Source organism: Notolabrus celidotus, chromosome 10 (genome assembly GCF_009762535.1).
Source record: "Notolabrus celidotus isolate fNotCel1 chromosome 10, fNotCel1.pri, whole genome shotgun sequence".
Taxonomy (NCBI): domain Eukaryota; kingdom Metazoa; phylum Chordata; class Actinopteri; order Labriformes; family Labridae; genus Notolabrus; species Notolabrus celidotus.
The window spans coordinates 18,772,298-18,788,290 of record NC_048281.1 but is presented as its reverse complement, the minus strand read 5'-3'; the positions used below and the strand labels follow the sequence as shown (position 1 = coordinate 18,788,290).

General features: G+C 40.6%; 1 protein-coding gene across 1 annotated transcript; it reads right to left on the bottom strand.

Annotated features, from left to right (window-relative positions):
* Nucleotides 1–2,377: 2,377 nt before the first annotated feature.
* si:dkey-67c22.2 (uncharacterized protein LOC792544 homolog) lies at nucleotides 2,378–14,827 on the bottom strand. Its single transcript, XM_034694258.1, has 10 exons — nucleotides 14,652–14,827; nucleotides 11,472–11,557; nucleotides 10,785–10,995; nucleotides 10,571–10,638; nucleotides 8,601–10,466; nucleotides 8,017–8,416; nucleotides 6,173–6,690; nucleotides 5,485–5,963; nucleotides 5,252–5,343; nucleotides 2,378–4,578 (listed from the first exon to the last, which is right to left on the bottom strand). The coding sequence occupies exons 2-9, from the start codon at nucleotides 11,497–11,499 to the stop codon at nucleotides 5,269–5,271; spliced, it is 3,645 nt and encodes a 1,214-aa protein (XP_034550149.1). The 5' UTR covers nucleotides 11,500–11,557; nucleotides 14,652–14,827; the 3' UTR covers nucleotides 2,378–4,578; nucleotides 5,252–5,268.
* Nucleotides 14,828–15,993: the final 1,166 nt, after the last annotated feature.

Sequence of the window (15,993 nt, the reverse complement as noted above, 5' to 3'; positions counted from 1 at the left end):
TACATGCAAATACAAACTGCTCACACAACAGCACATTTCGAAATCAATCAATCAGTGGTTTGCGTTGTTGGGCTTAATCTCTGGAGTCCTTTAAGCCCTGGTGGACAGTAAAAGAGTAAATTTACTCGAGTACAGTACTTAAGTCTATTTTTTGAGTATCTGTACTTTACTTGAGTATTATTTTTTGAGTAAACTTATCACTTTTACTCCACTACATTTCTATCAGTGCTCTAGTTACTCACTACTTTTTCTTTGAAGTCAGTTCATGAATTTCCTTCTCTTTTCTGAAATCTGATCCCTAAGACAGTAACATGTGTTTGTGTAGTTCTGTTTGTCTCAGTGGTTTAGTCGTACCTCTATATCGTGTTGAACGTGGAGCAAACAGAGAGCACATTTCACTCAGATCAAGCAGTGCATTTAGAGGTGGTAATGATGGCTATAATTCTCCAACTGAGCACCCATGTCCATATCTTCGGTCCGTGTTAGAGGTTTTTGAAATGAGGAATGATACATATCGTCTGAAATATTCTCCCTGTTTCCCACTCTGCCCAAACAAACACAAATTCACTGTCCAACCTGAGAAAGTGTGTTGAGCTACGTAACATTTGTTTCATTCCAGATGAACATTTCAAACTAAGTTGTCTGTGCTTGGAGTAACTTAGTTTCTGTTTGTATTCCATGGAAAAGTTTTGAGATTTCAAGTAATGGTTTCTAAATAAACATGAAGTAACATAATTTACTGCTATGTATTCTTGACTGCATTTATGCTTTGTGAAAATACAATTCTTTAGAATTATTTAAGAAGTACTTTGAATACTTCATTTTTTTTTAAAAGCAAGTACTCCAGTACTTTAACTCAAGTAATAATCTGAGAGAGCAACTTCCACTTGTATCGGAGTAATATTTGACCTGGAGTATCTATACTTTGACTTAAGTAATGAAGCTGTGTACTTTGTCCACCACTGCCTTTAAGACACTTTTGTCTGAAAATAGTCCTTTCACTGCTGAGCAATGAACAACTGGGCCAATGTCACTTCACCTGACATTTATTCTGTGACCCCATTCACACCTGGCAGTGCAGTCTAATTTTGAACACAGGAAATGTGTGCACAATGTCACACTGAACCTAAGCTACTTTATAGCTCAGTTTGAATTCCTTAAAAACTTACTCTATAACCTCTTTGATTCTTGAAATTGGCTGTTTCATGTGTGAAAGCATGGCGCAGATAACTGGTATGCAGTCAGCTTTATGTTACCTGTGTTGATTATGATGTATTGATCAAATCAAAAATAACATGTAGATTAAAACTTCTGACATAAGCTAAGGAGCGAAGGCTTGAGACATGAAAGCATAGTGGCATGGATTCATGTTAATCCACACCTGAGGTGTAAAGGTTAACTGACAGACCTGTAGCTATCGACATCTGTGTTGGTCATTTTAAGACCCAAAATAGGGAACGGAAGTGCATTTTAATACCTAAGCTTGATCTGTAAGGCAACTGGACAGGTAGAAATTCTTGAAGATGTTTCCCCTCTCCTCCGAAAGGCTTCTTCAGTTCTGACTAGACTGGGGAAGAGTTCGAAGATATAAGCCACTAGCAGTCGTGGGTGTGTCCATGAGAAAAAGTCACACACCCACGGACCTGGATGGCTGAGAACTTTTACAGACATTTTAATACCTGTTTGCTTAAAAAATATGCAAATAAACAGCTTCCTACGATTGGCTTAAAATGTGTCTATTTATTGGCTGATGAAGCTGTTTCAAAGTACAGTTCATTCAGTGCTTATAGAATTAAGACAAATACGCTACAAGTTTACAAGCTGTGCTCTCCTTGTTTGACACGTGACTAAAAATGAGTGGGGCACTGTTGGTCTAGTGGTCTAAGCTTGCATCCCAAATACAGATGCTCAAGTCCCTGTTGCAGCAGTCAGAGGTTTGTCTACCAGCCTCCACCATTTGCTGTAAGTCTTCCCTCGCTCTGCTCCCTGCATTTTCTGCTTCTTTTCAGCTGTCCTTACCATTAAAGACTTTAAGAGCAATTATGCTTTTGGTTGCATTTAACTCCAGGAAGAATTCTTTAAATTCAACTGAGTAAGTGAGGCCTTCTTCTTACAATGTTTGATTTCCATTTAAACACAGAACTCTAGTTTTGCATAATCTAGTGTGTTTTCAATAATATTTTTCTATCAGTTTTAAATCATTAATGATTGTGGACAGAGCAGGTCACTTAATATAAAAATGTGGTGTAAAATCAACCTCTGTCCCACTTAAGATGACCTGTTTCCTCATGACAGTATGAAGTTTCATCCATGAGAAAAAGTCATCACAGTAGTTACAAAGCAGGCTGCAGTGAACATAGCACAGGATACATCGTGATACAGATCATTGAGGTTTTAATTATCATCAACACATTTATATACAAAGCAAGCAATGTCAAAATCCAATGACCAAAAAAAAAGAATCCTTAAAATGCACTTCCTTTACTTACTTTTCTGTCATTAAAATAGCTAAAGACAACCTCAGGGGATCGACTTAACAGTTCAAAACTTTTGGTACAGAGTAAGGATAGTTACAGTTTGACAAAATCTTCACAGATTTCTTCCACAGTTGCAAAGCCCTGGGTGTGGGAGGTCGACAAAGAGAAACCGCTCTCAAGAAAATGAACTCTGCCAGTTTCCCCAAAAGCACCAATTTCGACTTTGTTCTTGCGATATTCAATGGGACAGAAGTCTACCAAACACAGTCCACATTTACAGTGACAGAAGACCTACAACTGGTCAGGGGAAAGTTCACAAGTGAATGTGTTTTAAATGTGTCTGTGGGTTCAATTAAAAGGTCCAGTTGGCTTTTCATCTTATTTGAAATTCTCTACTAATTTCCTTCCTGAACATAATGCTGCAATATGTGCAGATATGAGGTTTAAATTCTCCCCAATAAAAAAACATTTTGAACACAGAACCTGATTGTCTTGTACATAAAAATATGAATGGCACAGTCCAATAAAATACTAACCCTTCTACACTAGATCTAACCACAACAAGTCATTAGTAACCATTAGGTGACTGGTGTAATGCGTGTGACCTTTAAAAAAACAACAAAAAAGACTGAAGTTATATTTCGTGGAGAACAGAAGGAGAAAAGCAAAGGAAAGGGTATTCAAAAATACCAGTTGTTCAACCACACAGGATATATCAAAGTAAATCTTTGTGTTAAATTCCTCCATTTACAGTTTGACATTTATGGGGAGTTTCTTTACCTCTCTATCTTACCAGGAGGGAAAATATTACTGCTTAAGATTAATGTTTCACAGTCCAATTAATTTGGTAGTTGCAATCTTGATTTGGATTATGGCAGGTTCTGTTTTGTTGACAAACTCTGAATATCTTATAACTTTATCACAGAAAGAAAACAGCATCCTTCAAACAACACTTGTGGAAATTCGATCCAAAAACCAGTTGATAAAAACAGAACTGTAAATTGTTTACACAAATGTCTTCTAAAATGCTATCATGAAGATTAGCAGCAAGTACTAACGGTTTTCTTTACTGCATCTTCAATTGTAATCAAATATTGAAGGTTTTCTTTGCAAAACAAACCATTGCATGTTAGAATAGAGGTGTAAAAACTGGGGTTGATGAAATGTTTCATTTCAGTCAGCAACAAAAATGTTTTAAATTTAGAAAAATATCCAAATAAACCCAAATAAAAGACCCGATTAAAGTCAAAGATACGCCTGGTGCATTTAAATTCACTGAATGACTGATGTTTAGTCAATCAAAGTGACAATTTTTTAGCCAATATATTCAATTATTCTCTTCTTTCAGAATCATCAACTCTCCCACCCTGTTCCAGGATTCACAACATGTGGTCACTCTATCCAGGATTTAAGGACACAAATCACATGTGAGGATCAAAGAAAACTATCAGAATTATTTGTTTTTAAAACCAGGGGCCAGAGATAACTGAGGGGACACAGCAGAACAGGGAGGCGGTCTCCACCTAACACAATCCTTTAAGAAAGCGTAAAATTAAAACAAATTTAGATAAACTAATTTTTTACAAAAACACTTGCGCCGCTTGTTAGTTTGGTTTGTTTTCTCTTCAGTCATTACGACAGCGGCTGCTTAAATGAGCAGCGACACTGAGGAGTTTTAGGTGAAAGTCACTATTTATACACACACACACACTCATTCAACATTCACACACACACTTACACTCACTATACATGACGTACAGTCAGACAACCGTGCACACGTCTGTGTGTCCAGTCTTGTCAGTGGTTTCACAGGTGACCATCTCTCTCTCTCTCTCTCTCTCTCTCTCTCTCTCTCTCTCTCTCTCTCTCTCTCTCTCTCTCTCTCTCTCTCTCTGTCTCTCTCACACAAACGGGAACAAACAGGAGAGCTGAGAGGGGCAGTGGCTGGTATGGGTTCTCCTATACCATAAGTGTGACAACTAGGATGAACTTCTTCTTGGCGGTTTTTGTGGCTCAGTCAGGACATCTGGCTGCCAAAGAGAACTCTGAGAGGCAGGTCCTCCTGTTTTACATTTTCCCCTCAGGCCTTTGCAGGGAGTGGCTGCGTTTAGACAAAAATAAAATGTCAAAATTTGTGGCAACATTGTTTTTAATTAGCTTGCATTACATTTAAAATATAGGTTCTTTACATACTATGCAGAGAATTATTGTGTGCACACATGAGGGGAGGGGGAATTATGTAAATCAAGAAAAAAAGAGAGACACTTGATTTGGCTTATTTTTCTGTTAAAACAAATCTCCTGTCTCAATAAACTAGGCTGTATCCCATTTACATTATGGGTTGAACTATCATAGAGTGAACAATGACATCTTGCAGTAATGTGGGGCTAAAGAACTACCAGGGCATACAAAATTTCAGTTCAGATGTTCATGTCTGCTATCTCATAAAATGAGCAGCAGGCTGAAGAGTTGGTGCGGGTCATTTAACAGATAAAAATGTACGAGAAAATTGGAGTGGGAAAAAAAACTCAACAATGAATGCTTTGATTGTATTTTAACAAGTCGCTGATAAATGGCTTAATTAATCTTTCATATAAATGATGAAGGATTTAGGGAAGAGGAATGGGTAATAAAAAAAAAAACGGGGGGACAGTGGGAGAGCTGGGCCAAAGGAGAAGAACAAACATTCCACATCTACGACTAAAGATCAAAGCCTACAACGCCAAAAAAAACACAAAGGAATGAATGAATAAAGGCTGAACATCCTTAATTACCGTGAGAACTTTCAGGTTTAACTTTCATCATCTGACACATGGGGTCTCGCAATAGCCATCTCCTCCTTGCTATTCGCAATCATCTTGCACTTCTGCAAAAAGAAAGTGGAGAACGAATTAATTGCTTTGAGTTGGAACAACATGAAAAAACTAATCACTTACTCTGCAATATATTCTGACATCCAACATATTTTCTATGAAAAATGTGCATCCACACTCATCCCTTAATTTACCTCAGTGAGCTCCTTGATGGTGTGTATGTTGGCTTGCTGAGTGACCTTCCTCTTAACTTCCTCGATGTGGTCCAGGTTGAGGGTAGGTGCTGGGGGAGCGAGGCTTGGTGGAGGCTTGTTGGTGATGGTAGGTAGTGGGGCAAGAGGCGGCATGGCAGCCAGGGCACCCATGTTGGTCAAGGCGGCCGTCATGGTCGCTGCTGTCATACTCGCCATGGCAGCACTCATGGTGATGTTGGACATACTGGGCATTCCTGGAATATTAGGCAGCCCCATTGGACCCATGTTGGGCATGTTGGGCATCCCCATACCCATTGGGAGAGGTAAAGGCAGGGGTAGGGAGAGGGGGGTGGGAGATGGTGTGGGTAGAGGGAGCTGGAGGATGGCTTTCGGCCGAAGACTTTCAGGAATGGGAACCCCGGCCTTCGCACACATGGCAGCAGCGTTAGCTTTTGCTATCTCCAATAACTGGTCCTTGTCTGAAAGAAACAAAGAGGGCAGGAGGAACAGTCAGCAACGATGCAACAGAGAGGGTGCAGGAAGGGGCAAAGTCAATTTGGGGGGAGGGGAGGCTGATGGGCCCTACTTTACAGTATTTGTGGACAAATAATTGAAACTATGTCTATAAAAATAACATTCATAAATGTAACACCATGAGCGATAAGTCATCTCTATCCACATTTTTTACCTAGTTCAGTGAGCCTTGGAGGAGTCTTGCTGGTGCTGCGTCTTGTCCGGGACCCTGAGCGACGCTGCTTACGTAGAATGAGAACCGGAGAGTGGCTTGGTTCCCTTTTCCACCTGTCCCGTCTGTCAAACGAACGACTGCGAAACACCGGGCGTCTCCCTCTCCCCCTCGACCTAGATCTGCGTCTGCGATCAGTGGAACGAGACCTTGATCGTCTGCCTCTGTCTCCTGACCGGGACCTTTTCCGTCGACCTGTGGAGCGGCTCTTGGATCGCTTGCTTCTCTCGATGGACTTGGACCTCCTCCTTCCGCGGGCATTGGGTGAACGAGTTCTGGATCGCCTCTTGCGGGTTGGGGACTTGGATCTGCGGGTTCTGTTTCTTGACTTGGAGCTTGACTGCTTTCGCTTTGCGCCAGAGCGAGACCTCCGCCTTCGTGCAGGACTCCGAGATTTAGACCGTCGTTTTTTTCTCTCTAACGGCGATACAGACTCCTTTTTTCTGACTGGAGACTTGGACCTGAGGAAAATGAACACTTATGAATATTAATTGTAAGCATGATTTGTACTTATTATATACTTCTTTTCTAATTACACATAGTAGTGTGATAAGATCCATTTAAATTAATCATTTCGTGTTTCGAACAATAACATCTTTAAAACCTCACATTTACTTAACTCTTAAAGACTTAGACCATTTTGGGGGGCGCCAGACTCTCCTGTATTTATCTTGATTTTCTAACCTATTGAAGCACTCAGCATCAAGTGCCATACATAATTTTATTCAGGAGAACCTTATCTTTCACTGTGCTGCATTTAAAGTACTCATCTGGAAATTTAGGTCATTTCTTTTACTGTGAACTCAGACAAAACATCAGGAAGTTTTGCTTTGTTTTGTTAGAAAGTTGTACTTAGGTGTTTTAGACTTCCAAATTAATTTTTGTCACTATCAAACCTTTACTGAGCAAGTTACAGCAATATATTATAGTATTTTCTAAGGCGTTTTTGGTGGAAAAAGCAGGTGTATTCTTATGTTTAATTTACTGACCCTGTAGATGTGTCCAAAAAAGGTCTTAGAGTAAGTGGAGATATTATTATATCATAAATTAGGACACAGAGGTAAAAGTGACTTTTCAGATAAATACATTATGATCATGAACACATGCAAACATGGTCACAAATACAGGAAACTCTCTTCATAAATGAATTGAAATACACTTAGTGCAAATAAACAAATTGCAAATTATTTTCACTAACTATGAACATAATGAGAGAGATGTAAATTATTTAGTAGAAATGAGCAAAACGTGCAGATGATCTTCACCAATTATAGTTAGTTCAAATAACGTGCAAATCTCTTCGATTTTGCTGGCCAGTTTTGTATACGGATTCTACATTCAAATTTCTCCCCCCCAAAAAAGACGTTTATTGGTGGAGTAGATGGTTTTCATGGTGAAACACATCCTGGACATTTACATTTTGAACCAATCGATACACAGGGGTAGGACTAAGCATCTCCACCCATTGCCAATTGGCTCAGAGGAAGAAACTATGTAGGTTTCCCTGACGAATCAATGCTGCTAAATTTGATGGCGTCATCACAGTCACCATGCAGCCGCTGAATATGTAAATGAGACAAATGGAAAGCTGAGAATGTCTGCTGTAATTGAGTCTTTAAAGCTTGTTGATAGGATCAGCGGTTCAAAAGTTATTAAACATTTAAGAAGAAGAGCTATTTGTGGCCGCCGCTGGCCGTCTCGGTCTTTGAGGGTTAATTGAACGCACTTTTTGGACCCACGGATTACGGATTCTTGATGCAGGATTGGTACATGCACACACAACAAACCTAGATTGCTTCTTCCTGGTTGTAGACTTTGATGTTGATCGTCTAGGCGATGAGGTTGAGCGTGACAGTTTCCTGCGATCCATTGGTGACAACTGCTTCTGCTGCACTTCCGGAGAAGCTGAACCTGAGGAGCTTCTCTGGCGTATCAAGGCTGGTTTAACTGGAGAGGAAGACTCCACTTCTTCATCTGAGCCCTCTGAACAATTTGACCCATCTGGGCCGGTCCCAGGCTCTCTGGAACCAGACCTTGACCTGGACACATCTTTCTCATTTAATGAGCTGGCAGGATCTCCATGTTCCTCTTCGTGGTTGGGAGCAAGCATCGGAGGCTGCAACTTATCTGAGGGGCTCTCGGGCTGAGGGGTGGAGACATCTGCTGAGGGCATGGGTTTCCACACACCTGCATGGTATGAAGTAAACATAAGTAAATGCACAATTATGAGTTATTTACAGATTTTAAGTTTACAAGTGCCAGTTTGAAGAGATAAACATAGAGCTTGAGATTTCTTTCTCTACAGATGTGAATTTAAAATTGATTGAAGTTATGTAGTTAGCTTAAAACAGTGCTATGTTGATGGTCTGACCTGCTGTAGCTGTCAGTCCCACACTTTCTTCAGTTGTCTTAACACCGGCTGTCTGGTCCACCTTTGGAGAGACCGACTCCTTCTTCTTAACAGGAGAGGAAGGGGTGGACCTGGCTGGTGAGGAGCTCTCAGACTGCCCATCACTTGAGTAAGACCTGGACTTAGATCTGTTCACACCTGCAGACACCGATTTGGACTTTGACCTTCTGTTCTTCTTGGGAGATCTGGACCTCCTCTTGCCAGGTAGTGGCGAGTGTGACTTTGACCTGTGCCTTCGAGACAATGAGCGAGATTTGGACCGTTTGCCAGACCTCAGCGGAGAACGGTTTCTCCTGGCAGGAGATCGAGTCCGCCGTCTGACTGGGGTCCTTGATTTAGACCGTCGTCTTGAAGGAGGGGTCCTGGATTTGGTCCGTTTACGGGGACTTCTGGTTCTGGAGCGACGGTTGCGCTTAAGGACTACAATTGACCGTGATCGTGTCCGTCTGCTCCTGCGGAAGGACCGGGAGCGTGAGCGTCTGGTTCTGGGGGGAGGGGACCTCTTACGGCGAGACAAGGATCGACTTCTGGAGCGTCTACTTCCAGTACGTCTTGCTGGTGATCGTGACCTGGATCGACGAGCAGGGCGTCTTGACCTTGAGGGGGACCGACGGGCTCTGTTGACGGATCGTGACCTTGAACGCCTTCCCACTGCACCACCTCGTCTGGGTGAGCGGGATCTAGAGCGCCTTGTGCCTCCACGGGGGCGCGACTCTGACCTCCGATTTCTCCTTGGAGAACGCGATAGAGAGGGTGACTTGCGCCCACCACGTTTAGGGGATCGTGACACCTTTTTTTTAGGGGATAGGGATCTTCTGCGTCGCTTTGGGGAGGCAGAAACTGATCTTCTACGACTTTTAGGAGACTTAGACTTCCTCGGAGGCTTTGAAACCTTCTTCTTGGGGGTTGGAGAGCGAGAGGAAGACCGTGATCGAGAGGTAGCTCTTTTGGGAGATTTTGATGATCGGGAGAGGGACTTCCTTCTAGGTTTAGGGGACTGAGAGCGGGACAGAGAGCGGGATAGCTGACGATTCTTTAGAGGAGTTGTGGAAATTTTTCCCTTTGAGGTTGACCTGGAATGGATTCTTGAGCATTCTTCAATTGCTACCACTGGTTGAGTATCAGACTGCAGCCTAGTGGGGCTCGGGGTTGGTGACCGGCTTCGACTTGAGCCAGACCTCTTAATATCTGGAACCCTTGAGGGGGATGGAGAATTAGACCTGGAAGAATCATGTTCCTTGGCCTTTGACCTCTGAACTGAATTGGCCTGATCTTTCAGGACTGAGTCATCTCTTGGGGTAGCACCTTCCTGTTTAGGGATGATGTCGGGGAGTTCCTGGGTATAACTGAATGCACCATCAGCATGACTCCCTTCTGATTTAACCTGAACTGCTGCTGTATGTTTGATCTCATCCTGGCCTGCCGAGGACAAACTCATATCCTGTTCTGATCCATTGGTATTACCACTCCTTCCTCCAACTGGAGATGCATTCATGTCTGAATTCTCCTCTTTGTTCACTTCAGCGAACTCAGGCTTCTGGGAAAGAATGGGAGCTCCCTTCTCCTCCCCTCGTTTACTTTTTGGAAGCAATTTGGACACTGGTTCTTGCAGATCAGACTTTGCAGCTGATGAGTACTTGCTATCACCAGCCCCTTTACCTCCTTCACCTTCAGATTCAGAACCTGAGGCTGAGCTGCTTTCTGTTGGGGAGCGAGACAGGGATTTCTTTTCCTGTTTTTCATCCTTCTTCTTTTTCTTCTTCTTCTTCTTGGCGGCATGTCGTTTGTGTTTTTTAGATTTTGCATCCACCTCTGTTTCTGAACGGTCTATGATGAGGAACAAAGGTTTTTTTTTAATCCAACTGCACAAACCCCCCCATACTCCATTGTTGTAAATAAAATCTGAGCATTTTCAGCTTGGGATATCCTACCTGTGATTACATCATTTTTACCCTCCTCCTTCTGTCCAGTATGGTCTGAAGCTGCTGCCAATCTGGCACTACAAATACAAAGACATAAAAACATATAACATTTCTCCATTAAAAAAAGTTTCAGACTGTTAGAACTGTGGAAATACCAAAAGTATGGCATATGTTTTGTTGTGTGTATAAAATCAAATGTATGTTAATTTGAATCTCATCTTACCTGGCTCTGGTGGTCCTGACAGGTTTTGGTGGAGGTTGTGACTCTACATCCGACTCCGCACCAGACTCTGAACTGCTTTCCTTCTCGTCCCTCTTCCTCCTCTTTTTCTTTTTGCTCTTGTGTTTTCTGTGTTTCTTGTTTTTCTTGTGGGGGGGCTCTATTCCTTCCTTAGCATTCATGTCATCCTTCTCAGGTGCCACCTCCTCCTCACCTGCACAGGACAGCCAGTATTTCAGATAGCACAAGAATACAGCAAAATCATAACATGGAGAGAAAGTGATTTTCATTAAATATTTGATGATTCACTGGACATCTGATAATAATAATAATAATGATAATAATACATTTTATTTATATAGCACCTTTTAAAAACATGTTTACAAAGTGCTTTACAGAGTGCAAGACATAGCGAGTGAAAACACTACAGTACATGACAAAGGTAAGGAGAGCTAAAATGAGTTAAGTAAAAACAATAATAAAAAAACATGCAGAAATGAAAACGTCAGTAATGAGTTAAGAAATAAAAGCACATTTTAAAAAGTGTGTTTTTAACCTAAATGCAAGTTTTATGTGTTTAAAATAATTCTGAACAATAGTCATAATTACAAACTGTGAAAAAGAACAGTAAAGCAAAAATTAGAGAAAAATTGATCAAAAGTGAAATACAGATTTCTGTTCTTTCCTTACCTGAAGGAACGTGCACGACACATTCCATTGTCCCCCTGTCCTTGATTTGTCTTATTGTCACTGGTGTCCTTCTCCCGTACTCGACACTGGCAAAGAAAAGAGAACTATTGTAACTATGGCGGAAAAGACAGCAGCAACAACACAAGAAATATATTCCATAGCCATGACACGGGAAACTGAACTGTGACATTGCTCTTTTTTTTTTTTTAAGTTATATTTTTGGCCCTGTTTTTTGCCTTTATTTTATAGAACAGCTGAGGAGAGACAGGAAATGTGGGGAGTAGAGAGCGAAGGAAGACATGCAGGAAATGGTCGGCCGGCCGGAATCAAACCGGTGACCCCTGTGACAAGGACTGTAGCCTCTATAGGTGGGGCGCTTAGACCGTTAGGCCACCGGCGCCCCACATTACTAATTTTTGAGTTTTTTTTCTGAGTAGTGCTATGCCAAGGCATGAGGACGTACATTTGCACTGCCGCCTCACAGCATACAATTACCATGCTATGCTCATATGGCCATTCAATTTCCCAAAAGCATTAAGAAAATGGCATAGAGGAGCTTTCAAAGTTTGTTTGTTCTCTGGTCAGTTTCAATACCTGTGCAGTCAGGTTCCTATCAATACATCACTTCTTTATAATTTTTTTTTTAAAAGGGCTAGGTGCATACAAACAAATGTAAAGAAAATAATTTGAACACTTCTCTATAATCCATTGGAACCAAAACCGTCCTCTAAAATAACTATAAAGCTGAATCACATAAAGATCATCATTTAATGCAGCCCTTCTGTGATTAAAACCAACAGCACACTAGATATGTCAAAAAGAAACACAGATTTGAGTTAAAAACAGATCTAATCTACTCTATGTGGAAAGAGGGAGGGCAGGGATGTCAAGTAATATTTGGTAAAATCAGCACTCTCCTTCTGTGCCCCTCTGAGTTCCTATAAATTCAGGTGGCATTCCCTCACCATTACAGACATGTGTTTTGATGATATAGTAATCAGAATAAGTATAGAGGTGGAGGGGGCAGTGGTAAGTGTCTGGAGTATAACTGCTAGCATCCTAAGCTGGGGCAGAGGCAAAATACTGGTCCTGACACTACAGGCTTAGAAGTAGGTAGAAGTAGAACACACACAAACTTGGTCTAACAGGACAGAACCATAGGAGTGATTTTAGTAACAGTCAGTTGCTGGAAACGTGGAGACAAAAAAACCCTCCACTCCAACTCCACCCCCCAAACAAACAAAATATAGCATTCCATGCAGTGTCCTTTAGACCTTTAAGGATAGATTGCCTATCAAGAAAAGGAAATGCCTTAGAATAAAATATGGAATCGGACCTAAAGGTTAGTATTTTATTAATACTACATCTCCCCATTATTTCCTGAATAGAATACGCTATTTAAAAATTGGTGGAGATCAGGAGTTACGTAAGATCACATATGCCGGCCTTTGAAAGTGCAAGGCCTGACAAACTGGAATGAAAGCTTGAAATATGTGCACGAGTGTTCCATTAATGCACAACATTGTTTGATACATTAAAATTTTGCACAGACTGCACTATTCAAAGTCCAAATTGCACCGAATATTCCCTGAAATCTCACCACACTGTGATAAATGCAATTCAACAGAATCAACTTTAACACACAGTTATGCCCTGTGTCCCAGCTTGCAGCATTTCTGGATTGGTTTCTTAAATTTTCTTTCACAAGTTCTTGGGGTTGAGATTAAACCTGATCCCGTATTGATCATCACTGGGGTGTCGGAGGGGCTCAGGCATCTCCAAGTCTCTAAACAATGTCTTTTATCTTATGGGCTGCTTACTGTTAAGAAACTGATCCTCCTATTTTGGAGGAAGAAAGAAGCACCTACTCTCAAATTGTGGTTAACAGATGACAGAAACACTTCATTTAGAGAGAATTAGATGTATTCTTAAAAACAGACTTGAGAAATTTGAAAAAATTTGGCACACACTGATCTCCTTTTTGTCCATTGTCAGGTAGCACTCATTGGGAGAGTTGAGGGATGGGTGAGGATGGGATAGTTATTGTTCTACGGTTAACTTAACTCTCAGGTTTGCCTGATGATAAGGGATGAATAATCCGAATCTGTGATAATGTAGTTTGTGAGATCAAGCCTTCGAATTGTACTGTTATATGAAAATTGAATGTCTATGTGGATGCTTTGTGGAGGTCTTGTTTTCCTTAGTAAACATATTGAAACTAAAACTGGTGGATATCTCTCCGGGACAACTTGTTGTATCACCAATTATTTCATTAACAAGCATATCGAGCATACATAAAACTGATTTAACTAATAAAAGTGATCAAATAACCCACACTGCAGCCAGCGTTGACTGAAGAAAGTACTTTCCTATGATCATAAAACTTTAAAACGGGCATCATGAAATGTGAACACGTGCAAGGCAGTGATGCTTACAAACAAAACTCTCAGTTTACACAAAACAACTCGCTTCATTCTGCAAGAAAAACAAATAAATATGCATTACATCCTGCTTGCGTACACGAAAGCAATGTTTAAAAATAGTCAGGATAGAAAAATAACGGGGTTAGGGATACAACCTGCTGATAAACACTGGCGCTGGAGGAGTTAGCTTATGCTAAAGGCACGGTGTGTCCAACATGTTCTTTTTTAGAAGTACCATACTCAAAGTTAAGTGTCCCTGGTTTCTTTGATCGGGGGTTAGTTACACATAATTCAAATGATCTACGTGTAGGCCAAAGCTGCACGGATAACTGCAGAAAGAGACTGAAAGTTTGATCCAGGAGCAGACACTTGGTTTCCACGTTAGATAACACTAATCACCGCTGGGCCTTTTAATGCCTTGGCTGTCATTATCATTCGCATATCAATGCAGACAAAGTTAACTAGCAAAAGCTTCGATTAATATCACTACGGATATTTTTCCTCTTCCTTTAAATGTTTATAGTTTTTCATTGCTCCAAGCTTAATAAGGTATAAGCGGTAAACACGCTGCTTCACGCCGCGGCCTGAGCGGCAAACAAACGATCCGTTTACTACTAGGACATCACCGCTAGCTATGTTAGCATGCTCGCATTCATTTACCGAGCTGCTGTGCTAAGACTTCATGCTAGCTGCTTTTTATTCAGCAAAGCAACTTCTATCGCGTATTGCAACTGTTAATACTGTAACATGTATTTACCTAGATTATGTCCAGTGGCTTCGGCTCCTGTGTAGATGAAAGCAGACGGCTGCAACCTTCTGATGTAGTTCACGAAACAATCGTACAATATGCTAACTGTTAATGTTAGCCAACTACCCGATCCGCCATGTTTGGAAGGATTTCCCAGCATGCCCTGCTTCGCGGTTTGAATGGCGGCGTCATCGTCTCCTAGGTAACTCCACGCTACAAGGTAAGGGTTGAGGAGGGCCTGGCTTTTACCTTATAGATACTGTATCACAAACAAAGCTAAGGAGTTACACTTCAGAATACTTCATCAAATGTACCCTGTTAACACCATAGACTGTAAATAAAAAGGTTGTCAACCTCATTGCTAAGTTTACAGATAATGAGAATGAGTGCAACTTTTGCATAAAAGATACAGAAACAATTTATCACCTTTTTTTAAAATGTGAACTATCCAAAAGATTATGGAAAGACATTGAATCTCATTTCTTTTTGCTGCTAATTATGTTTATTCTCTTAAACTCAAAGATATGGTGGCCCAGAAGGACAAAACAAATTTACAAAAGATGAAACACTTTTACAAAGTTGGAGACAAATTTACATTTTGGAAAACATTTTTACATTTCATAAAACAAAATTACATCTGCAAACACTTTTACCAAGGCCAAATAAATTTACATTTAAGAAAACAAATTAACAAAATAAAAAAAAACATATTTACAAGCAGTGAGACAATTTTACAAACCACGGAACACTTTTACCATTTCTGAAACAAATTTACATTTATTTTTTAACGGAAAGGGAATGTACCAAACACCGGAAGGGATCCGGTACCAAATGGAGTACCGGTACCAAACGGAGTACCAGTACCAAACATGGCTCTGTTTGGTTTCTCTCCATCCAAACAAACTAAATGACCCCTCACTCCATCACTTCTGGATAACTTCCGGTATTTGGTACATTCCCTTTCTGTAAAAATCAAATGTTAATTTGTTTCAGAAATGGTAAAAATGTTCTGTCATTTGTATAATTGTTTCCAGCTTTGCAAAAGTGTTTCATCTTTTGTAGATTTGTTTTCTTGAATGTAAATTTGTTTTGTCCTTGGTAAAAGTGTTTTTCTGATGTAATTTTGTATTATAAAATGTAAAAATGTTTTCCAAAATGTTTTGGTTTGAAGGTTTTGTCCTTCAGGGCCACCATATAAAAGACCATAAAGCACATTTTGCACACATTGATCATGTAAACAATATTTTTTTCTGATAAACACTAGACCTAAACCTCTCTTTGAAACAGAAAAGGCTGTGTGGAGACCTTATTTATACAGTCTATGGTGGAGACCTTATTTATACAGTCTATG

What these genes read in the sequence shown, in the direction of transcription:
- si:dkey-67c22.2 (XM_034694258.1), bottom strand. Translation starts at nt 11,499, where the DNA reads ATGGAATGTGTCGTGCACGTTCCTTCAG. An exon ending in ACCAGGAAGAAGCAATCTAG is followed by an intron (nt 6,691 to 8,016) that starts GTTTGTTGTGTG and finishes CATTTTCCTCAG; the next exon opens with GTCCAAGTCTCCAGTCAGAA. An exon ending in TCCAAGGCTCACTGAACTAG is followed by an intron (nt 5,964 to 6,172) that starts GTAAAAAATGTG and finishes TGTTTCTTTCAG; the next exon opens with ACAAGGACCAGTTATTGGAG.